This window comes from Acinonyx jubatus, chromosome A1, assembly GCF_027475565.1.
Source record: "Acinonyx jubatus isolate Ajub_Pintada_27869175 chromosome A1, VMU_Ajub_asm_v1.0, whole genome shotgun sequence".
In the NCBI taxonomy this organism is placed as follows: Eukaryota; Metazoa; Chordata; class Mammalia; order Carnivora; family Felidae; genus Acinonyx; species Acinonyx jubatus.
This window is the reverse complement of record NC_069380.1, coordinates 193,048,150-193,072,445: the sequence shown is the minus strand read 5'-3', so window position 1 is coordinate 193,072,445 and position 24,296 is coordinate 193,048,150. Positions and strand designations below refer to the sequence as shown.

The window sequence follows — 24,296 nt, the reverse complement described above, 5'->3', positions numbered from 1 at the left end:
AAGAGCAGAAGGAGGAAACCAGAGTCCTTTCACCAACCCGGGAGCCATATGGCCAAATTTGGAATTGTCAGGAAGACCCAAGGGGGTTTAGAGAAAAGGAAGGGAGGGAGGAAGCAAAGGCTGGATTCTCTTAGCAAAAGCCCCCACCCCTACCCCCACCCCTTCCCCTTACAGGGCTTACAAGGGTCGCCCAGGCTTCCCAAGCCTGTAATCAAGACTTCCCAAACTTGCAATCATTCCTTGCAGCTGACAAATCAATTTTAACGATAGCCATCATTTCCACCAAGAGGGTCTGAGTTTATCAGCTCTGGACTTGGAAAAGGAACTTGAGGCTCAGAGAGGGAAAGCTACGGATTCAAGGTCACACTGAAAGTTGATGGTGAAGCTGGGATTGGATTCAGGGTATTTCAGTCCCATGCGGGTATTTTGGGAGTTATCTGAAGCCCCAAGAGCTTTGGTTAGGCCTAAAATGGGCTTCCGGAGAGCAGAAAGAAGGGTGGGGCCTCTGTCCTTCGAGCCCAGCTCCAAGTCTCCTTTAGGCCAGCGGTGATCCAAAGGGGACGGGCGGGTCCCTGGGGTGTGAAGAAGCCAGTCCCCCACATCGGTCTGCACACAGAGCCTTCTTTCCAACAACACCCACAAACCGCTGCACCAGCGGCTGTACGATATGACTGACTCTTCCTGCAGCCTCGGTCTCCGTTTGGCCTCAGCCACACCCTTCCCTGCGGGTCCTTAGACCCCCGTCCAGCTGTCCCCAACCCTAGATCTTCTAAGTCTCTCCAGCCCCCGCCCCCTCTCAAAGCGCGGCCAGCACCCGGCTCTGCGTCTGCCGGGTTGCCCCCAGCCCCTGGACCACACCCGCTGCAGGTCGGTCCGCCCGCCCCTCTCCTCCCCTCCTTTCCCCTCCTGCTCTCCCCTCCCCCAGCCAGAGCGCCTTCGCCTCTGCTTCTACGCTCGAGGCTCTAAATTTGCTCCACTGCGTTCCCCCAGGCACGTTCAGCCCGCGACCCTCCCGGGTTACCGCGCCCTCGCGTTCCCGCCCCGCCGCCGCTCCCCACCTGCCCGCGCCCTCCACCTGCCCGCACCCCTCCCAGGAGCCTCGCGGGAGGCACAGGTCAGCAATGACTGGGCGTTTATTGTTCGTCCCCGCGTCCCTGCAGCCCCCAGGAAGGGGAATCCCTCGAAGCGATCCCCTCTCCGGCCTCAACCCACTCACCGCGCGGCGGAGGCTTCCTGTAGCCGACTGGGAGACGGACGAGCGGACGCGACGCGGAGCTCGCAGGGTGGGAGCCCGTTAGCCGAGCAGGAGCAGCAGCGCGGGGCGGGCCGGGAGGACCGAGGGCGGCTGCTCCCCCGCAGGACACGTGGCGCGCGAAGGCCAATCGGGCTCGCCCCGCCTCCTCTCCCCCAGCCCCACCCCCCAAGTTCATTTGCTCCTGGAATCTTAGAATGTCACCAGCCCCGAGCGGCCCAGCCCCACAGCCCGGAGAACCTACGTCAGTGCTCAGACCCCCGCAAAGACCTAGAGAAAGTAGGGGGATTTGGCCAACGCCACTCAAGGCCAGAAGTCAGGGCTTCTGATTCCCTGAGGTGGACATTTCTCCCCCAAATACCTACTACTTGCCAAAACTTTGTTGAGAAACCGAACATTGAGACTTGACAAAATTGAGGCCATGCACTTTATCTGCCTGGTCAGATTACATTCCTCAGTAGCCCCATCATACCCGTGACATTACTTACCCACTTTTCGGAGGAGAGCCTAGAGACGTCCAGGTCTTTGACCAACGTGGCACAGCCGGTAAGTTGTGGAGCTGGGATTTGAACCTGGCCAGAGACTCCAGAGGGACACTTATTAGAGCTTGACTCTGGGGAGTGCATAGTTCACAGGAAAGGCAAAAAGACCATCTGTTAAAATCCAGGGCTGTGTGGAAAATTCTAGAACATAGAAAACAATAAACTGTTTGAGAATACAGAGGAAATTGAGAATGTTGTTCCCCCAGGATATTTGTAAAGACTTCCTGGAGGAGGTGGTCCTACAATAAAGTTCAGTAGTATCTCCCATCCCCCACACATCTGCCTCGGTGGGGCGCCTGGGTAGCTCAGTTATGCCTCAGACTTCAGCTCAGGTCATGATCCCACAGTTCGTGGGTTCGAGCCCCATGTTGACAGCTCAGAGTCTGGAACCTGCTTCGGATTCTGTGTCTCCCTCTCTCTCTGCCCCTCTCCTGCTCACACTCTGTCTGTCTCTCAAAAATACATGAACATTAAAAAATATTTTTTAAAAAGAAAAAAAAGTTCTGCTTGGGTGAAAAGATGGACAGATGGCAACCCTGGGCTCCCCACTCACCTGCTGAGTTTGCATGGACAAGACATGTAACTGGTTTAAAAATCAATTTGTTCATCCAAAAGATAGGGATGACCAAAAGCTTTTTCCAATGGTTGTCCTCAATCTGTCACCAGTTCAGAGTCCTCTAAGAATTCTACAAGGAGACCTGGGTGGAAAGTATGTCCTTCCATCTATTTGTAGGCGCCAAGGGCAGGCTGCTCCAAGATGGGTGACTGTGGCATAAAGATTATTTTGAGTTAAAAGCAATCCATACCCAGCAGATTCAAGGAAAGCTCTCCACCTCCCCCTCAACTGCCTAAATTTACACTGGAAAGAGCCTGTACCAAGAAGAGAGCTTTTAACAAGACATTCCAATTAGCCTAAGAAACTTATCTTCATAACAGGCTCATATAAGTGTTGCATAGCTTCAGTGCCTTTGGGATTTCCATGTTTATGTGGATTCCTTATGTATGAAACTAAATTTGATTTTTTCCCGTTAATCTGTCTCATGTCAATTTGATTCTTAGTCTAGCCAGAAGGATCTTGAAGGGCAGAGGATGTTTTTCCTCCCCAACATATTCGTTCCCCCAACAACATTTATTGAGTACCTGCTGCATGCCAGGTACTGAGCTGGGAGATGGAAGTGAGCAAATAGGAAGTGGGGGGCCCTGACCTGCCCTCATGGAGCGTTCACTCTCACAGAAGACAAACAGTTAGGTCATTGTTACAAAGAAGTTTGGACACTTGTGATCTGTAAACTATAAAATACAATGCTGGCCCACAGCAAATGGACCCAACCTAAGCACCCAGGTGAGAGTGATGTTGACCAGAAAGATGAATAGAATACAGTGGGGGACTAAGAAGAAATTAAAATAATTACCTTATAATGAGATCTGTTAAAAATAAAACCACAGGCCCAACATGGTGTCATTGAGGCTAAATTCACAAACCATGACTTGGGGATTAATACCTAATCCGTTTCAACCTCCCCCAGAAATGTAGGCTTTACCGGTCAGTCAGGAATTTTTCAATCAGTGCCAATGAATCTGCCACGGAGACCCCCCAAAGAAAGATGAGATGATCTACAGGATAGGACCCCTTGCTTTTCTCCCTAAGGAAAAGCCACCTTGCCTAGAACACCCCTTTTCTTTTGCTAATAACTTTCTTGCTCACCCTCCTTCTATAAAAACCTTCCATTTTGTACAACTCTTCCAGGCTCTCCTCTGCCTCCTATGTGGGACATTGCCCAATTCATGAGTTATTTAATGAAGCCAACTGGATCTTCAAATATACCTGGATGGATTTTGTTTTTGTTTTAACAGATCTTCTAGTAGATGAGGCAATACCTTCTTAGACAGATTATAAAGGGGCTGGCCCCAGGGTGGAGGTTGGGGTTCCTCAAGCATCATAAATAGTAGCTGCCGTTCACTGAGCATTTTCGGTGAGCCAGGCAGTGTTGTAAGAGCTTTACTTGTGATGTTACATTTCATCTCCCCAATTCATTAGAAAATCCTCATTCAGCACCTGCTATGGGCCAAGTACTATTTTCAGAGCTTTATCAGCAAACAAAATGAAGATCTCTGCCCTCCTGGCCTCTGCATTCCAGCAGAGGAGAGACAGATACGCGATAAGCAGACATGACAGTATCTTAGCGGGTGACAAGTGCTGTGGACAAAAAGAAGGAAAAGCAGGTGAAGGTTCCCAGGATAACAGGAAGTTGCAGTATTCTGTAGGGTATTCGGCAGGGGCCAAACAGCGTGAACGACAGCGTGGAAGAGGTAAGGAAGGTAGCCAAGCTGTAGGAAGAGTGTCTTCGGGCAGAGGAAACAGCTGGAGCAAGTGCTTGGAGGCAACAGTAGGCCTGGAATGTTCCAGGAACAGCAAGGAGGCCGGTGTGGCTGGAGTGGAGGGAGGGGGAGGGGGAGTATCAGGAGAGCAGAGATAAAGAGGGAACCAATGAAATGGGGGTGAGGAGGGGGCTTGTGGGCCCTTGTGAGGACTTCGCCTTTTACTCTGAGGCATTTGGGGAGCTGTTGCAGGGTGTGGAACAGAGGAGGGACAGGATGTTTATTTTCTTCTTTCTTCGGAGGTAAAATTCACATAACATAAAATCAGCCATTTTAAAGGGAACCATTTAGTGACATTTAGTACCTTCACATTGTTGTGCAACCACCCGCTCTGCGTAGTTTCAAGCCGGTTTCATCCCCCTAAAAGAAAACCCGTACCTGTTAAACAATCTCCAGTGTCCCCTCCCCCAACCCTTGGAAACCACCAGTTTGCTTTCTGCCTCTATGGATTTGCCTATTCTGAGTGGGTCATATAAACGGAATGGTATTATGTGTGGCCTTTAGTGTCTGGCTTCTGTCACTTAGCATAATCGTATTAGGGTTCTCCAGAGAAACAGAACCAACAGGGTATATAGAAATAGATATATATAGGAGGAGGTTTATTATAGGAATTGGCTCAGGCAGTTGTGGAAACTGACAAGTCCCATAAACTGCCGGCTGCAAACTGGAGAACCAGAAAAGCCAGTGGTGTGATTTAGTTAGAGCCTGCAGGCCTGAGAATGGGGGTGGGGTGGAGGGGTGGTCTGAGGGCAGGAAAAGATAGACGTCCCAACCCAAGAAGAGAGCTGCGGGGCGCCTGGGTGGCTCAGTTGGTTCGGCATCCAACTCCTGATTTGGGCTCTGGTCGTCCTTTCCCGGTTCCTGAGTTTGAGCCCTGCATCAGGCTCTGGGCAAAGTACACAGAGCCTGCTTGGGGTGCTCTTTGCCCCTCCTCTGCTCTCTCTCTCTCTCTCTCTCTCTCTGTCTCTCTCTCTCTCTCTCCCAAAAATAAATAAACTTAAGAGAGAGAGAGAGCTGCATTTGCCTTTTCTTTGCCATTTGTCATTTGTTCCATTCGGCCCTCGATGGACTGCATGATGCCCGACCAGACCACATTGGTGAGGGCAGTTCCTTACTCAGTATACTGCACCAAATGCTAATCTCTCAGTGACTCATTTTCTAACCATCACAGACACACCCAGAAGTGATGTTTTATCCGCTCTCCGGGCATCCCTTAGCCCAGTCAAGTTGACATGTAAAACTAACCATCACAATAATGGCCTCGAGGTTCCTAAATGCTGCAACAGGTAGCCCCACTTCATTCTTTTTATGGCTGAATAGTATTTTATTGTGTGGATATATCACACTTTGCTTATCCTTTCATCAGCTGATGGGCATTTAGCTTTTTTCCTCTTTTCGGCCATTGTGAGTAGTGCTGCTATAAACATTTGTGTACCAACCCTTGTTTGAGTACTTGTTTTTAGTCCTCTTATGTATTTAGTAAGAGTGGAATTGCTAGTCCGTATGGTAATTCTGTATTTAACTGTTTGAGGAACTGCTGAGCTGTTTCCACAGAAGCTGCACCGCTTTATATCCCCACCAGCAATGCACAAGCATTCTCCATGTCCTTGACAACCCTCGTTATTTTCTGGTTTTTATTTTTTGTTTAATGCCGTCCTAGTCAGTGTGAAATGGTATCTTGTGGTTTTATGTTCTCTTTTTGTAGCTGAAGTGTAGCTGAGTTGTTTTTTTCCTTCTTTTTCTGGTATCTCATGATTTTGATTTGCATTTCTCTAATGACTAATGATGCTGAACATCTTTTCGTGTGCTGATTGGCCATTTGTACACACATCCTCTTTGAGGAAATGTCTATTCATGTCCTTCATCCATTTTAATTTTTTTCCCTTTGCCTGTCTTTAAATTGGGTTGTCTTTTTGCTGGTCAGTTTTAAGAGCTCTTTATATATTCTGGAGTTGATATATTTCTGTGTCAAGAATACTGAATACTAATGGGGGGCAAGAGTAGGCACTGGGGATGTGTTAGGAGGCTTTTGTAGTAATCTGAGTGAGAGATGCTGGTGGCTCAGCCAAAATGGCATACAGTTGGTGAGAAGTGGTTAGAGACTGGATATATTTCAAGGTGGAGTTAACATGATTTCCTGAAGGATTGGATATAAGGTGACAGAAAAAAAGAGTCAGGAATGATTTCAAGGATCTTGGCCTGAGCCACTGGAAGGATGGAGTTACTCTGAACTGTGATGAACAAAATTGCAGGAGGAGAAATTTGGAGAGTGAAAGTGGGAAAAAAGATCGACTTCAAGTCTGTGACCAGTTTGGTAAGATTTCTATTGGACATCCAAGAGGCGATGTCTAAGAGCCATTTGGATAGACAAATCTGGCATTCAAGAAAGAGGTCGGGCTGGGGATACAAATTTGAAAGTTACAGGCATATAAATACTGTTCAAGGCCAGAGAAAGCAATGAGCTCATCAAAGGGGAAGAGAACCAAGGGTCACTCCTACAGTAAGAATCAGAAAGAGGAGAAGGACCCAGCAAAGGCACCTGGGAAAGAGCTCACAGTGAGGTGCAAGGAAACCCAAGGGAGTGTGGTGTTTTGGAAACCAAGTGAATGAAAGGGCTTCAAGGAGGAGGGAGTGGTCAGTTGTGCCAAAGGCTACTCTTAGGTCTAGTAGGACAAGACCCAAGAATCCATCACTGTATTTAGTATTATGAAGGTCAACTTTTCCCGTGGAGAGCAGATTCCGTAGAGTGTTGGGGACAAGGGCCTTAGAGGAACAGGCTTAGCGTAACAAGTGCAAACTACTTATTCCAGGAGTTTTGTGTCACAAAGGCCAGCAAAGGAAATGGGGCATCCCTGTTGGGGGATGAGGATCAAAAGGAGAGTTTTGGATTGTTTTTTGTTTAGGATTGGTGAAATCACAGCATATTTGTGAGCTGATGGGAATGACCAGATAGAGGGTGAAGAAATGGAAGAGAGAGGGGAGCGATATTTGGAGCGAGAATAGTATCTAGTATACGAGTGGAGGGGCTCTTAGTATCCTTAATTTGGGGTAAAGATTACTGAAGTTCAGAGAAAATACAGCATTTGCCCAAAGTCAGCCCAGATGACTGAGGCAGGATTGAAAGGCTGGTCCCCTTGACTGCCTGGGCCCAGGGCCTTATTCCATGAGCTGCAGAAACAAGGCTAATATATTGCTCATTTTCTTTGACGGGTCATCTTATTTCTAGGAATCAGTCCTAAGAAAAATAATTTGAATTACAGAGAAAGCTTTTTAGGTCCCACACCATATTTTTTAAACACAGAAAGGAAACAACATAAACATCCAGGGGCTGTGGAGGAAGCAAGTAAGCATATGTCACACACTGTCACTGACTGGTGGGAACAAAGCCTGGAAGGAGGCAAATATGGGAAGGAAACACACTGACATGACTTCATCTTTTTGGTTCTGTTCCAAGCCCCTTCCTACATGGAGTGGCCCTTCCAAAATGTTTGTGACAGAGAAAGACAGTGTGGTGTGGAGATGTGGGCAGAACAATGCACTGGGATTTCAGACTGTCTTCCCCCTCTCTCTGGGCGGTAGTTTCTCTGATTTCAGGAGAAAAGTTCAAAATCTCTGGGCGGCTCTCTGGAGAGCTGCAAGTGGGTAGATACTGCCACCTGCTGGCAGGTCCCAGTTCTGCCGGCCTCCATCAAGAGAGTGTGCCCAAAGATGGGTCTCACTTTTAAGTTTAGTTAAAGGAAGGAGTCCTGGGGCAGGGGGACTGTTCATATGAACACCAGAAAAACCCTCTTCCCCCACGAGAAAGGCCTATATCAGTGTCCGGTATTCCCCCGAAAGACGGGGATTGCCCCTCTGTGTGGGGAAGAACACCAGGACTTTCTAACCACTTGGCACAAAACAGATTATTTTTGGCTATAGGTCTCAGGGATGCGAGGACACTTAGTTTGGGGCAGAGGTCACTTAGCGGGTGGAGAGATAGAGAAATAGAGTGCAAACAAAAAATAGGCTTAAAAGTCACAGAATCACTTTTCTCATGATTTTTATTGTTTCTCCTGGAAAAATATTAGGCGTTCATTATAGATAGTTCATCAAAAGATAGATAGTTCATCAAAAGATGAAAATAATTTAAAGCCATAATCCTATAATCCAAAGACAGCCTACACTATGATTAATATCATTCTTTTATTACATAACAACATCAACAGCAATAATAATAATAGCAACATTTATGGATCACTTATGTGCCACTCATGTATACTTTCATTTGTAAAAACCTGGAACTTACTGTGAATATTATTTTATCTCTGATATACCTTAATTTGTTATGAACAATATTTTATGTGATTAAATATTCTTCAAAACATTTAAAGTAACTATATCAAATTCCATTATATGGTAATAGTATAAGTTATTTATCTAATCGCCTGTTGTCAGACATTTAGGTTGATTCCGATTTTTCAGCATGGCTCCGAGATTGTTTCCTAAAACTTGAATTCCAGATAAAAGAGTAATGAATATTTTTTGAGGCTCCTCATCTTTCCAAATTGCCCTCCATTGAGGGAGATCCAACCACGCTCTCACTCACAAGGTAGAAGAGACACCATTGAACCTTAGGATCCTTACATTTATTTCATAAGTCACAAAGCATGTTTGCATGCATTATCTCTCCACCGTTGAGGTAGGCAGGGCAGGCCCTAGAAGCTCATCTAAGAGACGTGGAACCTAGGACCTAGGGAGGCTCCATCACTTAGCTGCCAAAGCATAGCTATTTAGTGCCTGACCTCAGACGGGAACTAAGTTTCCCGATGTCATACTGTCGCTTGGATCCCATAAACAAACTCACTTCTTTTAGGCTTAACAGCACATTTAGGTCTTCAGAAGGCTTCTTTGACATGAGAGTGTATTACAGATCTTCCAGGAAGTTGATCACCCCACAGCAAACTCAAGCCAAGAGAGTACTTTTACTCCTAAGGGCAAAGTTACAGGAAAGCTGGGGTCACTGGGAAGAGGCTTGAAAACAGCTGTAATTAGAAAAAAAGCTGTGTAGTACTGTGCTGTTCTACCGCACGGGTTCTGTTTCTACTGCATTCTAGCTGAGTGACCATTAACCATTTTTATTCCCCCTGAGATTCTGTTTTCTTAATTATAATATGTGGGTACTATAAAATATATACTTCACAAGTTTGGTGTTGGATATAAATCACTTAGCAGCAATTAGCACATAGTAATGAGACAGTAAATGTAAACATTGTTGCTATTATTATTATTATTATTATTTACTAAATGTATGGAGTCCTAATAATAATAAGAAGTGAGCGGTCTGGCTGGCTTCTATGACTGCACTCTTTAGTTTTGTTCTGTTACTATCTGTACAATAGGAGAGAGAAGGTGATGCAAGTAAATTATCTCTTAAGATTCCCTTTGTTCTTGGGGCGCCTGGGTGGCTCCGTCGGATAAGCGTGTGACTTCAGCTCAGGTCATGATCTCACGGTTTGTGGGTTTGAGCCCCGTGTTGGGCTCTGTGCTGACAGCTCAGAGCCTGGATCCTGCTTCTGATTCTGTGTCTCCCTCCCTCTCTCTCTCTCTCTGCCTCTCTCCTGCTCATACTCTCTCTCTCTCTCTCTCAAAAAGAAATAAACATTTAAAAAAAATTGAAAAAAAAAGAGATTCCCTTTGTTCTTCTATGTGAAGATTCTGAGTCTTTAACATTGAATTCTAAGGTTCCATTTACTGTTGAAGAATCTGTAAGTATTTGTTTCAGGATTCTGTGAGGTTAAGATTCTGTGACTCTGAGATTCTCTTTCTAGGATTCCAAGATCCCGTGACTCACTCGAAATTCTATTGAAACATTCCATTTCCATGGAATGAAGGCTCTTCTTGTAAGCCTGGAAGCTTGCTAATAGAAGCTCATTATTCTTGTGGATTTTCCTTAAAATAGCACTTCTTCAGAAATTCCTTCCTAATCCTTTCTCCAGAGCATTTTTCTATTTATTTATTTATTTATTTATTTATTTATTTATTTTATTTATTTTTATTTATTTTAGAGAGAGAGAACACAAGCAGGGGAGGGGCAGAGGGAGAGATGGTGCAATGATCTTAAGCAGGCTCCCTGCTCAGCTCAGAACCCTAAGCGGGGCTCGATCCCGCCACCCTGGGATCATGACCTGAGCCAAAATCAAGAGTCAGATGCACAGTCAAGGTTCAGCCAACTGAACCACCCAGGCACCCCCTCCAGTGCACTTTATACATCCCTCCCCATTATCTCTCCTAGGATCCTACTTTCCCATCACAACACTGTCCTAACTGGTGGTTAGATCATTATTTGTGTGATTTTGGCTAATATCTGTCTCCATTGCTTGGTAAAGTAGATTCTCAGTAAATATTTGATGGATGAAACAGATGAATGAATGAATAAATACTGCAGTTCAGAGCTTCTGTGAGTACCAATTCCCCAAGGCCTACTATTCCAGAATCTCCCCACCTCCCATCCCCAGCCCACCGGTGGCTGACACCCAGGAAGGGAATGACCTTTCTAATTCTGTGATGTTGTCTGGCATGTTTGCACAGCGCCCCCTCTGCTCCCCACTCCTCCTTATTTGCCCCTTTGGGCCCTTGGGTTAAAGAGAAGGCTGTCTCTGCTTCTGAAACCAGGCTGGAGCAGCTCATTTATTCATTCAGCAGGTGTTTGTCTAGTGCCCACAAAGTACCAGGCACTGTGCTAGGGGACTGGGATAAGGGCTGAGCAATACAGACCTGGTCCCAGCTTTCACAGAGCTCACACCCTACAGAGTGGGAGCCAGACATTCATGACGCAATCACACAAATTCCCATAAATAACAACCTGTGTTAAGTGCTGTGGAACAGAGGGGAACGGGGTGCTCCAAGAGCGTCTGGTAGCCAGCAGTCCAAACCCAGGACGTTGGGTTCCAGTCCGCCATGGGCGTTCTCTAGGGCCTTGGGCTGGGCTGCACGGACACTCTGTGAAATCTCTCCCCTGGGGAACAATCAGTGAGAACTTGGGTTCAAAGTGGTGGGGCCCTGCCCTGCTCCCAGCACCTCCCTTGAGAGCACTCTGCCCACGTGGCTGGAAGCTACACCATCACTTCTCAGAGCCCTTCCACTCCTTGAAGGACTGGGTCACTGAAAAGAGGAGGTTAAGGCTCTGCGAGGCCAGAGCTCTAAGTGTCCAACACCTTCCTTAAACGGATGGGGAAACTGAGGCCCAAAGAGAAGAGGCTGATCAAGGTCATACAGCAAGTGGCAAGGTGAGAATGGGGCCCCAAGCGCCCGGCCTCTCCATTCTCTGCTGCTTCCCACCCATCACACTACCTTCCAAGAATGCCCATTGAGTTTGTACAGAGGGAATCCTGTTTCAACCAGAAGCCAGGAGGCTTTCCACCTGCTTACAACCAGTAATTAGCAGGTACACAAAACTTCAGCAAGAGGCTTACGCCTACATTTGGAGGGACTTGCTTGGTGGTGTTTACTTAGTCACAAACATGGATGAGTGAGAGTACATCCAGTCACATGCCTGCGTTGCATACCATTCTTTCATTTTTTTTTTAACGTTTATTTATTTTTGAGACAGAGAGAGACAAAGCATGAACGGGGGAGGGTCAGAGAGAGGGAGACACAGAATCCGAAACAGGCTCCAGGCTCTGAGCTGTCGCACAGAGCCTGACGCGGTGCTCGATCATGACCTGAGCCGAAGTCGGCCGCTCAACCGACTGAGCCACCCAGGCGCCCGCCATTCTTTCATTTAACAAGCATTTTCTTCAAGGAAATGTAGCTATTTGAGCCTTGAAGGGCTAGTTCTTGCTCTTTGTAGCATTGTTTCCAATAGCAAAAATGGAACCAGGTTACATGTCCTCTCCTAAGGGAATAATAAACAGGAGAGCCAAGCCATAGAATATTATGTAGTGCTTTAAAAAATATAAAGGTAGGTCCATATAGGGGGCCACGGAACATTGTTGAGTTCAGAAAAAAGCAAGTCTAAGAAAACTATTTGCGGTGTAAAACCATCTACAGAAAAACAAATTCACAAAACAATCCTTCGTTTCCCTGTGGATACACATATGCTTATGTCAATGCAGAAAAAGATCTAGAACACACACCCAGGCGGTAACCCCTGAGGAAAGCCGGGGGGGGGGGTGCGGGGTGGGGAGGAGTGGGAAGGAGGGTCAAAGGGAACTTAAGCTTCACGTGGAATATTTTTTGAGAATGAATCTTATTTACATCTTATTTAGTTCAGAAAATTATTTTTTTAATGTTTATTAATTTTTGAGAGAGAGAGAGAGAGAGAGGCAGAGTGCAAGCCGGGGAGGGGCAGAGAGAGAAGGAGACACAGAATCTGAAGCAGGCTCCAGGCTCTGAGCCATCAGCACAGAGCCGACGCGGGGCTTGAACCCACGGACCGTGAGATCGTGACCTGAGCCGAAGTCTGACGCATAACCGACTAAGCCATCCAGACGCCCCCAGAAAATTATTTTTTATAAATACCAACCTTTAGAGCAAGAGTTGACCAACGTTTTCTGCAACGGGCCAGGTGGTAAATATTTTGGGCTCTGTGGGCCACGCGTCTCTGTACACAGCTGGGTGGTGGTGTAAAAGCAGCCTCAGACAGTACGTACCGGAGTGAGTGTGGCCGTTTTCCAATACTGCTTGATTCACGGACACTGAAATTTGACTTTTATATCATTTCCGTGTATCGCCAAATATCGATTTTTAGCCATTTAAAAATGAGAAGTGCCTACTTTGGCTGCGTGTACACTTGAAACTGGGACTCGTGAAGGTTCCGTATGTATATTTTTTTCAATGTGAAGCCATTCTTTGCTCAGGGCTGTGGAGAAGTGGGCTGCAGCCCACGGCTTTGGTCCTGCCAGCCCCTGCTTTAGGTCTGGTTCAGGCCTCACCCCCTCCTTGCCACACTCACCTGCTGTGTCCTCAAGTAGTCCTGTCCTTCAGGCCCTGCCATGACCCCTCTGTGACCTTCAGCGGCCCCTCCGGCTGCCTCCCAGTTCTCCCCGTCTGCCCTTGAGGACACTCCCCTCCTGGCTGCACAATTGTTTTTTTCCTGAGCAGGGCTCTGAATAGCTCCATTCACCTTGGCGGGGGGAACCCAGAGAAAGGAATTTTGTTTGGAGTCCTAGAGAAGCCAGGACTTTGATTTACCATTGAAATCAGGCCCCCTCGCTTCTCCCCCCGCCCCCCCCCCCGCCCCCATCCCTCGTCCCTGGTCACTTCCCTGCTCACACGGCCCCAGCAGTCTCTCCCCTGCAGTCTCTGTGCCACATCACCTTGGCTCTAGTTCTCTGCACAATGGTCCCCCGAGCCTGCTGCTGGCTGTCCTGGTGCCTGCTCATCTGTGTCATTTCAGGTATGGACATCAATCTCGAATCTTTTTATTCCCCGGGGGTCCTGAGACCCCCCCCCCCCCTTGTCTCTGCCTTTCCCAGGAGTACCCTGTTCACAGCATGGTGGGGACGGGGACAGTGAGCACTGGAACCCCTAAGCTCAGCTTATCCACGGGCTGTCTGTGCCGCCTCGGCAGGGTCTCCTCTCTGAGCTCAGCTCCCCCATCTGCACAATGACAAGGATGGACTGCGTGATCTTGCAAACCCCTTCCACACCCCTGTGTGTTACATGACCTAAGTTACGGGAAACAATCTGCACAGCTCCCGGGTGCCCGCTACTTTTCAGCTCAGATCGTTGTCATCACCCCCAGGTCCCGAGATGAGACTTGACATCTTCACGACTTTTCCTGGGTGACTTGTCGGCTTGGCAAACCCAGAAGCTGCAAAGCTAAGGGTGTCTAGATGGCTCCCAGAGAGCCACTTCCCCCACAGCCCAGCGGTGCTCATGCTGGGAGGTGGAGCCTCTCCTGAGGAAGATGTGTTTGCAGCACCCTCCCGGAGGTCCTTTGGGGCCCTGATTCTGCCAGCACAGCCCCAGCTGGCGGGGGGCACTCTAACCCAGCCCATGGTTGGATTTCAACTCCAGATCATCCAGATCAAATAGGATGCCAGACACAGAACCCAGAGATACCTCCAGCCGGCTGCTCTAACGACAGCCTATCAATGAAGGAGATCAGAGAACCAGCAGGTACCCCACACCCTCTCTTATCCTGCCCTCTGATTGGCTTGCTTCTGCTTCCTGGAAGGACTCTATCTATGGAAGTCTGGCTTTGAAAGCCTTGGCTTTACATTTGCATTTGAAAAAGTTTACTATTTGTGGTAGGCAGAAAAACAGCCTCCCGAGATGTCTGAGATGTCTCCGTCCTTATCCCCAGAACCTTACAAGGCAAAGAGGCATTAAGGCTGGAAATGGAATCAAGGTTGCGAATCAATTGACCTTAACGTAGGGAAGTGGTCCTGATTATCCATTCATTCAGGTGGACCAATGTAATCCCAAGGGGCGCCTGGGTGGCTCAGTCGGTTAAGCGTTTGACTTTGGCTCAGGTCACGATCTCACAGTTCGTGAGTTCGAGCCCCGCGTCGGGCTCTGTGCTGACAGCTCAGAGCCTGGAGCCTGCTTCACATTCTGTGTCTCCCTCTCTCTCTGCCCCTTCCCTGCTCATGCTGTGTCTCTCTCTGTCTCAAAAATAAATAAACATTAAAAAAAAAATTAAAAAAAAAAAGCCTCCTTGAAACCACAGGAGGGACTCAGAGGAAGAGGCAGGGCCACGGAGGTGCTGGCTCGAGGAAGATTCCATCCAATAGTGCTGGCTTTGAAGATGGATAAATGGGGCCATAAACCAAGGAATCTGGGCAGCTTCTAGAAGCCAGAAAAGGCAAGGAAACAGATTTTCTAAGAGTCTGCAGGACTGCATCCTGCAGACACCTTGATTTTAACCAGCGAGACCCACTTTAGACTTCTGACCTTCAGAATCATAAGACGATAGATAAATTGATGGGTTTTTTTTTTAAATGTTTATTTATTTTTGAGAGAGAGAGATCAGACTAGGAGGAGAGAGAGAGACAGACAGACAGACAGACAGAGGATCCGAAGTGGGTTCTGTGCTGACAGCAGACCGCCTGATGCAGGGCTCGAACTCACAAACCATGAGATCATGATCTGAGCTGAAGTCTGAGGCTTAACCAACTGAGGCCACCCAGTCTGAGGCCACCCAGGTGCCCCTAAATTTGTGCTGTTTTAAACTACTAAGTCTGTGGTAATTTGTTACAGGGACAATAGGAAATGATACACTATTCTTGACAACAGCAATTTATTGAGCTTCTGTTATAAGCCAGGCACTGCACTCAGTGTTTCACATATATTATCTCATTTAATATGATAACAGTCCTGCAAGGCAGGTGTTTTTGTTCCCATTTCCTAAATGAAGAAAATGGGGCTCAGAGAAATTATATGACTTGGCCAAGGTCACACAGCTAGCTTGTAGTAGAGCAAAGATTCAAAGCCTAGCTCTAAACCACTGGCTCTAAAGTCCATCTTCTATGAACTCACCCAGGCTCCCCACCCCTTGTCTGGAGTGGCCTAGATAACTCCTTAGAGAATCTTTGTTTTAGATGCCAGACTGCAGTGTTCTAGGTCACCTCATTAATATACTGAGCCTAGCTGTTCTCTCTGAGGCTTAGTTTCTCAACCTGTAAAAAGGGGATGATAATGCTTGCTGGGGACACTTTTTGGGCTATAGCAAGGATTAAACCAGACAGTGACTTGGAAAAATTGTCTGTGAACTAAGTGCTCTCCCGTGTAAGAAATTCAGAATAAACCTACTGCCAAACTAGCACAACTTCCCCAAACCATTGCAGTACCCTATCCCTCCAGGGCCAGGCAAGGCCCCCAGGATAGATGTCCCCACCAGGGAGACCTTTTACATCGTTGTGACATAATAGAAAATAAATATATTGATCTCCGCCCCTAGTTCCTGGCACAGGGCTCCTAAAACCTTTGCAATTTCCTAAGTGGTAAGAACACTAGGAACATGTTTTGTTCTAATATTTGCCTTTGACCCTGGTTCCTGACACAGAGTTCCTAAATCTCTTCCTAAATCTGGGTGATAGGAGTGGCTTTTGTTCTAATGAGGTGACTGCCGGTGGACTCTTGGAGAGCTTCAGGGTGGGGGCTGGACACCAGAAAGATCTAGCCATGAATAGAAGCTTGGAACTTTCAGGGCCACCTCGCATCCCCCAGAAGGGGGAAAGAGAGGGTCTGGAAACTGAGGTGATGATGGATCGTGCCTCTGTGATGGAGCCTCCATAAAAACCCCCAAAGGGTGGGGTTTGGAGAGCCTCCGGGTTGCTGAACACGTGGAGGTTCTGGGAGACTGGTGCACTGGGAGGGGCCATGGAAGCTCCACGCCTCCTCCCGCACCCCTTGTCCTACGAACCCCTTCCACCTGGATGTTCATCTCTACCCTTTGTCATCCCCTTGTATAATAAACCAGTAAACATAAGTGTTCCCCCGAGTTCTGTGAACCATTGTAGCAAATTATCAAACCCCCAAGGGGGTCGTGGGCACCCTGACTTATAGCTGGTTGGTCAGAAGCACGAGTGACAACCTGGGACTTGAGATTGGCATCTGAAGTGGGGGGAAGGGCAGTCTTGAGGACCTTAAGCTGGGGGGTTTGATGCTCTTTCCAGGCAAATAGTGTTAGACCTGAGTTAAGTTGTGCAATACCCAGATGGTGTCTCAGAGAACTGCTTGGTGTGGAAGCCCCCTCCCCCAATCTGGTGTCAGAAGTCTTGTGAGTGTGGTAGTCATGTGAGCGTAAATGACACACACACAAGAGATGTGTAGTTTTTTCTTAACAGTTGTGAAAAACAGAGGACTCGGGTTTAAACGTGGTGGTTTGGTTTCTTTCTTTATCTTGTCTTGTTTTTACCCATCGGTACCTGTGTGTGTTGATGATGGTGGTTTGGAGCCATAAAAAAAAAAAAAAAAGACAATCGCTAAACTCCATTGGGATCTTCTCTGTTGCTGCTGTCCAAACATTATATCCACCACTTGCCCCTGTCCCCTGCTCCCCCATGATGGATGGGGTAGCCTGAGGCTTTTGGAACTGGTGAAATAACCCATCATGTGGGAGGTTTTTAAAGTTTATTTATTTATTTTGAGAGAAAGAGAGAGAGAGAGAGAGAGCACAAGCGGGTAAGTAGACTCTGAACTGTCAGCACAGAGCCTGATGCAGGGCTCAAACTCACAAAGTGTGGGATCATGACCTGAGCGGAAATCAAGAGTTGGACGCTAACCCGGCTGAGCCGCCCAGGCGCCCCTAACCGTGATGGTTTAAGAAGAGGTGTGTGATGTGTGTCAGACTGGAAGCAAGAAGACCGGTTGGGTTCCTACATCAGCAGACTAGATGAGGTCTGACCAGGATTTGGACGGCGTGGTGACAGCAGTGGGCACGACGAGAGATTGTGTTTGGGAACTATCAGGACGGAGAGTAAAGAGCCTCAGAACTTGGTACGAATTGCACAGCCCTCTCTGTGTGAAGAGAGGGTTGGGCTCTGGGGTAGTAGGCAGGCACAGGACATGACTGCTTCCTCTTCCACAGGGAAGAAAAGTTAGATCAGTGGTAAGAGCTGAAGATAGTGGGTCTGAAAGGTCTTTTTAGCAGTCACAGCCATTCAGCCCTAAGATATGCTGCCGGGGGTGCCTGGGTGGCTCAGTCGGTCAAGCGTTCGTTCGATTTCAGCTCAGGTCATGGTCTCGCGGTGCGTGAGTTCGCGCCCCGCGTCGGACTCTGTGCTGACAGCTCAGAGCCTGGAATCTGCTTCAGATTCTGTGTCTCCCCCTCTCTCTGCCCCTCCCCTGCTCATGCTCTGTCTCTCTCTGTCTCTCAATAATAAATAAATGTTAAGGGGGAGTGGGAGGGAGGGGAAAGTGGGTGATGGGCATTGAGGAGGGCACCTGTTGGGATGAGCACTGGGTGCTGTATGGAAACCAATTTGACAATAAATTTCATATTAAAAATTTTTTTTTAAAAAAAGATATGCTGCCAGTGAAGCTACCGTGGGTTCTGGAGCCAGACTGACCTGGGTCAGAGTTACAGGTCTCCCACTCCTTGGCACAGTACCAGGGGAAAGTGAGCTTCTGTGAGCCCCAAAGTCCTCATCTGTAAAATGAGAATAATACTTTGCATTCATTAAGAGGATGAAATAAAAAATACATATATAGATAGGGACAGGTACTATCCCAGAAACACTGCAGGCACCATCAGTGGTAGCTCTGGGGTGGCCTACATAACTCCCTAGGGAATCTTTGTTTTTAGATGCCAGACTGCATTTATTTATTTATTATTTAATAATGCTAACTACTGAGCTCCCCATCAGTAGACATACCTAAGTGCGGATTAAGTGACCTCTTTTGGAGCATGCTCTAGAAGGGTTTGAAATATTGGTGGCCACTTGGATAAGAAAGTGTGTGAGCTCCTCTCCATGGCCCCCCCACTCCCTGCAGTTCCATTTCGAAGGAACTCATTCTAAGGAAGCAATCTGATCAAAGGTGAGTAAGATGATTATTACAGAACTATTTTGGCTGAGAATGCAGAAAACCCCAAATGCCCAACAATGAAGAAATAAGTCATCATACATCCCTACCATGAAATACCAAGCAAATTGTTTGCAATATTTTAGTATACATGTTTATTGACATGGAATGATAATCACAACATATGTATTACGAAGTGAAAATGTAGGTTATTAAAAATATGTGTTATCCTGTTCCATTTTATTTTTTGACCATTTCTTCAAAATATGTGCATTAAAAATGGAAAATTGGAAAAATATACTTTAAATACTCATGGTGGTTATCTCTGGATGGTAAGTTTTGGGGCAAACTTAACCCTTTTTCTCAGGGTTGTCTGTATTTTATCATAGAGTGAGGATTACCTTTGTAGTAGTAATAAGCATAAAGGGTAACAGAGCTCTGAGGTCCTATCAACTGCTGGGGTGAGGAGAGGACCCCATTTGCGGTGAACAGTGAAGGTTGGTGACCCCTAACCCACCCTGTCTCTCCACAGTTGAAGTCCAGGAGCATGGCAGAACTCCCAAGGCTCAGAAAAAGAAAGCCTTCAAAGCAGCCAGCCCTGGAGAGGTGAAGCCCCCAGGAGCCCCAGGTGGGAAAAAACCCAAAGCAGACCTCAGCCAGAAGACCCTGCAGATGGAGGCTGCAGCCCCAAGCCTCCCGGCCTCCTCCATTCTGACCCTGGTGTTAGGGAGGGGCCGCTTCCAGAAGGTGGGGGACTCTCTCAGCCTGCGGGCTGGGGATCCCCTGGAGCTTCGCTGCCGGGGGAAGGTGGTCCACTGGAGGGTGCCTGTATACCTGGAAGAGGAGGGCAAGGAACGCCTGAGGTATGCGATGGAGTAGCTCCTCTGACTACCGGCATCTGAAAGAAACAGTGAGATGGGCTCACGAGACCCACCAGTTGCGGAGTGGTTTAACAGAATGAGAGCCATGGCTTCCCACAATCCGGGATGTCAATTCTGGGGGCAGCAAATGGTGCCTGCAGGGAGAAAGGTGGCAGTAGTATGGGGGACAGGCTGTCTGACCTATCTGTGCCGGAATGTTGGGCTGAGACGCCCTTATGTCAGGGATGCCATCATAGGGGAGGCAGAAATGAAGGCAGAGTTGACCCCACCAGCATCGCTCACCCCAGGTCCAGAAGAAAATCAGGCAGAGGCTGGGACATAAAAGGGTTCAGGAGATTTGTCCGCCTTCTCTCAATTCAGCCTCTTAGGGTGAGATTTCCTGGAACCCTGCCTCCTTTAGGGGGTAGAGTCGCTTAGAGGGCATTTACTGGCCTGAAGAGCGAGACACAGGGAAGGAGCCAAGGACAACAAAGGAGTTTGGGGGATGCCGTTTGCGATGCCATTTGCGACGCAAGGACAAGGTCTGTGAGGGGTAGATGGACCAATCAGAAGATGTGCAGGAGGCCAGAGAGACAGGCGAGCAATCAGCAAACCCTTACAGCCTAAGTGGGGAAGGGAGAAGACTGAGTGGGCCATGTGATGAAAGCTGGGGAGGGAGACTCTCAGACGACTCCACGCTGCTCGCTAGGTGTCCCAGGCCATCCCCGTCTCCTGCCTGCCTCACCCTGGCCCAGCCCCACACCTGTCTTTCAGAATCAAGCACTTCAGCCGTCACAGCCAGCTGCAGCTGGTCAACTCCACGGGCGCGGACACGGGGGAATACAGCTGCTGGGCTCAGCGCTGCCAGGATGGCGAGGGCACAGAAGGCGAGGCCCGCAAGGGAAAGACCTTCATCTTCTTCACAGGTGCCCCGGAGTCAGGTCTCCAAGAACGTCAGTCAAAATGACAAAGCTGGAACTAGCAGGCTGGTCTTCAGCTGTCAGTCTTAGAAGCCCTTACCAGAGAGGAAAAAGCACCCCGGGGCAGGAATGGGCAGGGAAAGAGGGATTTGAAGTCCCCGAGACGGACCTCATGTTCATGGGCGGTGGTAGAGCATCAGGAAACAACTAATCTGTGCCAAGCTCATTCGTCTCTCTCCCTCCTTCCTTCCCAGACCCAGAGGAGCTCTTTGTCCCCACCGAGGATTATTATAAGGTGGTGCAGTTGCACAGCCATCAACCAGTCCTGCTTCCCTGCCAGGTGACCAACCCTCTGGCCCAAGTGACACTGCATGGGGAGTTCCCCCCGGAGGAAGTCCCAGTGGATGGGATAGACATCTCCTTTGACGTGAAGAAGGGCTTCACCATCCACCGGCCCCGAGCTTCCTTGGCTGGAGCCCTCTTCTGCTTGGCCAGCCTGGGTGGCTTGAGACAAATCTCTACCAAGTACATGCTGATCTACATCAAGTGTGCGTGGGCCTAGGGCTGGGGTGGGTGGGGCGAGGGAGGATATGGGGAGAGATACCTCTTAGGGACTTCAGATTTGAGTTCTGTGGATCATGGAACGCTGAACAACCAACCAGCTTTCAAGAACACCCCACGTAGTCAATCATCTTGTCCAGACAGGCAGCCAGTCAGCCAGTCAGCCAGCCATTGATCGACACTGCATCAGTGAAGGCTTTCTGTCCATCCACTCATTCTCAATCATGTCACACTATTCCATCCATCCATCTGCCCTCAAGCCAACCATTCCATGCATCCATCCTCCATTAGATCACCGGTTCCATCATCTACCCATCCCCTATCCATTCAAGCACCCCAACCATTCCCCTCTGGGACCTTACTCATTCCACCCATTCATTTCATTCCATGGTTCCAACAATCAGTTCAACATGTTTGTTCCCATTTCTCTCCCATCTTCTCCATGGCAGACCCGTCATCCTCCCCCAAACCCACCATCCAAGCTTCAGCAACATCAGTCCAACTGGGAGAGAACTTGAGTGTGACCTGCACAGCTCTGGGTGAGCCAGACATTGCTGTGGACTTTATCTGGGAATATCCAGGGCAGAAGGTAAGCCGAGGGTAAGAGGAGGCTGTGTGTGTGTGTGTGTGTGTGTGCGCGTGTGTGTGCGCGTGCTGACGGTGTGTTGGGCAGGAGCATGGGGGTGAGGAATTAGGAGGAGGGTCAGGAGCGATCATGACAGAGTGGAACCACTGCTTGACTAAGATTCAGAGGAACCTGACACTGCTTCTCTGTGTGACCTTGGGCAAGTCACTTCCCTTTCCTGGGCCACAATTTCCTCATTTGTTAAATAGAGCTACTTCTCAGGCTACTGTATAAAATTCGTTCCTTTGTTAATTTATCCAATAATTACTGAGCACCCACCACAGGCCAGACACTGTGGTAAGTGCTGAGACCACAAGGATGAGGCGAAAAGAGATATGGCTTCTGCTGTCTGCAAGCTTACAGTGGCAAATGAACACGGTCATCAAGAGAATACTAAGTGCTACCCTGAGGATACGACAGGACGGATGCGATAGCACCTTAAGATAGAGTCAAGGAGTCTTCTCTGAGGTGACATTTGAGTTGAGACCAGACTGGCCCAAATCTCATGAGAACAGAGCCGAGGCAAGTGCTCAGTCCCTGTGGCCAGTGTGTGTATAATAAGAGATGAACAAAATACATTAGCAACTGTCTCCTGGGCATCTGCCGTGGGCCAGACCTTCCTAAGGGGTTGTTGGAGAGGCGATAGTGATGTTCCTTCCTCTCAGAGAACTTAGCCCCACAGCCTGCAAACATCTGGAGAGCACCTGGGTCAAAAAGCAGATCCACCAGCACTGAAAACTTCAGGAATTCTTAAAAAGCCTTCCTGGAAGAGTGGGATTTGACATAAGCCTCGGAGGGTGGGCTGGACCCAGCAAAGACAAGGTGAAGGTGAGCTCCCCAGAGGCCTTAGGAGGGAACGAATGGGGGATAATCCTCCCATTTGTCAAAAATGGAAACTGAGACCCAGCAAGTGGTAGAGAACACACTCATGGTTGGGAGACATGGCTTCGCTGTGCTAGCATTTCCTCAAACATGTTCCTTGGAATGGTAGCATACCAGAAAGTCCAGCCCCAACCTCCCAAAAAAGTGCTTTTAGGAAAACACTGCCTCTTATAACCATCGCCTGCCTCGGAGATTCAAAACTCACATGCACATGTGACAGACTCAGTGGCTGGAGTCTCCCCAGTTTAATTTTACTTGACTCAGTGTTTCTCAAACAATTTTCATAATAGAACCCCACCTCCCCTTCTCTGGGGAGGCAGCACCCATTAACAACCCCACAAAACCAGAGTGCCACAAAACCCACACCGCGGGGTGCTGCTCCCAGCCAAGTCACTTCCTGTGTCTCCTTGAGTAGGAGAGGAGACCCCAGCTTCTCCCCAGGGACTTGAGAAGCCCACATTTCCCACAAAGAACCTGGCCTTTCAGGTGCTCTGATATATGTGTGTGACCTTGGGTGAGTCACTCTCCCTTTCCCTGAAGGGACACAGTACCTCTTACTTGCCTGCTGGTGCCTAAGTCAGAGATGACACCTGGGGTAGCTGATGGACAGTTATGTTTTGTCCCTGCAGCTGGGCCGACCCCCCTACGTCAGCGAGTGGGCCAGTGCCATTCGCCAAGAGGGCCAGGTACAGCAGGAGGCAGGGAGTACCCTGCATGTGGAAGAGGCCCGGGCTGGGGACTCTGGCATCTACACCTGCAGGGCTACCAACCTTCAGGGCACGGGGACTGCCACCACCCGCGTCCGTGTAACCAGAAGCTCTCATGTGTCCCCTGCCCCTTCCTAGCTCTGTCCCTGGCTGCAGGCATCCTGGTGTGGAACAGCGGGCAGAAACAGGGGTAGGTAACTGTGTGAACCTTGGTGTTGTTATGCCAAGCCGTTGTCCCCTGCAGAGCAGAAAGAGCCTTTGCACTGACCCCTGAGACTCTGTCCACCCATGACCTCTTCTAATGGCCAGCCATCACTCTAACATCGGGCCCCACTCCAAGGCTGGGCAAAGCTAGGGCCAGTGGGGTACCAGAAGTCCAGGAGGGAGTACAGAGTCACTGATGAGTCACCCAAGCCCAGACCATACTCCTCAATGATTCCTGCCACTGGCAAAGGTCCTTAGAGAGGAGCCACCTCCTCCCCGTTCCAGGAAAACACAGGGGCCAGATAAACACAATACCATTGTTTCCACGGCTTGTCTGCCCCAGTGTGAGGCCATGACCGCAGTTTGTCTCCTTGCATCCACCATAGGTTACTTGAGGGAAACCCTGCTCCCCATGACTTGCCCCTTCTCCAGCCCGGCCCCTCTCAATTAAAACCATGCTCTCTAAAGTGCATTCTGCAGCCTGAAGTGCTTAGGCTGGGGTAGAAAATTGGTCGCAGTTTAGAAAATGCTGGACACTGCTTCCTTCTTTGGAAATTTGTAGTGCACATTACCATATTAAAGGTTCTGAGAAGTCCTGCACTTTGCAGATCTGTTTAACTGGACTGAATCTAGAGTTTCTCAAATTACTTGGCCATCGATTCTTTTCTTGGTCATGCCTATTAATGTGCAATGAATGAGTGTATCCCAGACAAGCTTTGGGAAAAGTTGCATGAAGAACTATGTGTGCACTTCTCTCCAGAGCTGTTCCCAAGGCTCCCAGATGGATAACTTGTTTTCCTATGGCTGGAGAAACAGCTCAGCACTCCTCTAGCCCTACTAGGGGAGAAATGGAGAAACAGCCGCATCTGAACTCCCAGAACTACACATGGCTAAAGACCAGACCATATCCAGG

General features: G+C 48.5%; 2 protein-coding genes across 4 annotated transcripts in view; one reads left to right on the top strand and one right to left on the bottom strand.

Annotated features, from left to right (window-relative positions):
• The window catches only part of ANXA6 (annexin A6), a 48,649-nt gene extending 47,290 nt beyond the window's left edge, over positions 1–1,359 (bottom strand). For both annotated transcript variants that reach the window (XM_027077405.2, XM_027077411.2), the window contains exon 1: positions 1,217–1,359. The gene's annotated coding sequence lies outside the window, so the exon portion shown is untranslated. The remainder of the gene's footprint in view (positions 1–1,216) is intronic.
• Positions 1,360–1,478: 119 nt separating this feature from the next.
• LOC106967650 (platelet-derived growth factor receptor-like protein) lies at positions 1,479–23,983 on the top strand. 2 transcript variants are annotated; one of them, XM_053200046.1, is made up of 6 exons: positions 1,479–1,798; positions 19,157–19,487; positions 20,259–20,410; positions 20,659–20,952; positions 21,415–21,554; positions 23,102–23,983. In XM_053200046.1, the coding sequence occupies exons 2-6, from the start codon at positions 19,297–19,299 to the stop codon at positions 23,315–23,317; spliced, it is 993 nt and encodes a 330-aa protein (XP_053056021.1). In that variant the 5' UTR covers positions 1,479–1,798; positions 19,157–19,296; the 3' UTR covers positions 23,318–23,983. The 2 variants fall into 2 exon arrangements, with proteins under 2 accessions (XP_053056021.1, XP_053056018.1); XM_053200043.1 differs by lacking the exon at positions 1,479–1,798 and adding an exon at positions 13,378–13,549.
• The last annotated feature ends 313 nt before the right edge of the window (positions 23,984–24,296 follow it).

Excerpts from the sequence above, each read along its gene's own strand:
- LOC106967650 (XM_053200043.1), top strand. The coding sequence starts at position 13,492 with ATGGTCCCCCGAGCCTGCTGCTGGCTGTCCTGGTGCCTGCTCATCTGT. Across the intron at positions 13,550-19,156 it reads GCTCATCTGTGTCATTTCAG|TTGAAGTCCAGGAGCATGGC; the intron begins GTATGGACATCA and ends GTCTCTCCACAG. Across the intron at positions 20,411-20,658 it reads GACCTTCATCTTCTTCACAG|ACCCAGAGGAGCTCTTTGTC; the intron begins GTGCCCCGGAGT and ends CTTCCTTCCCAG.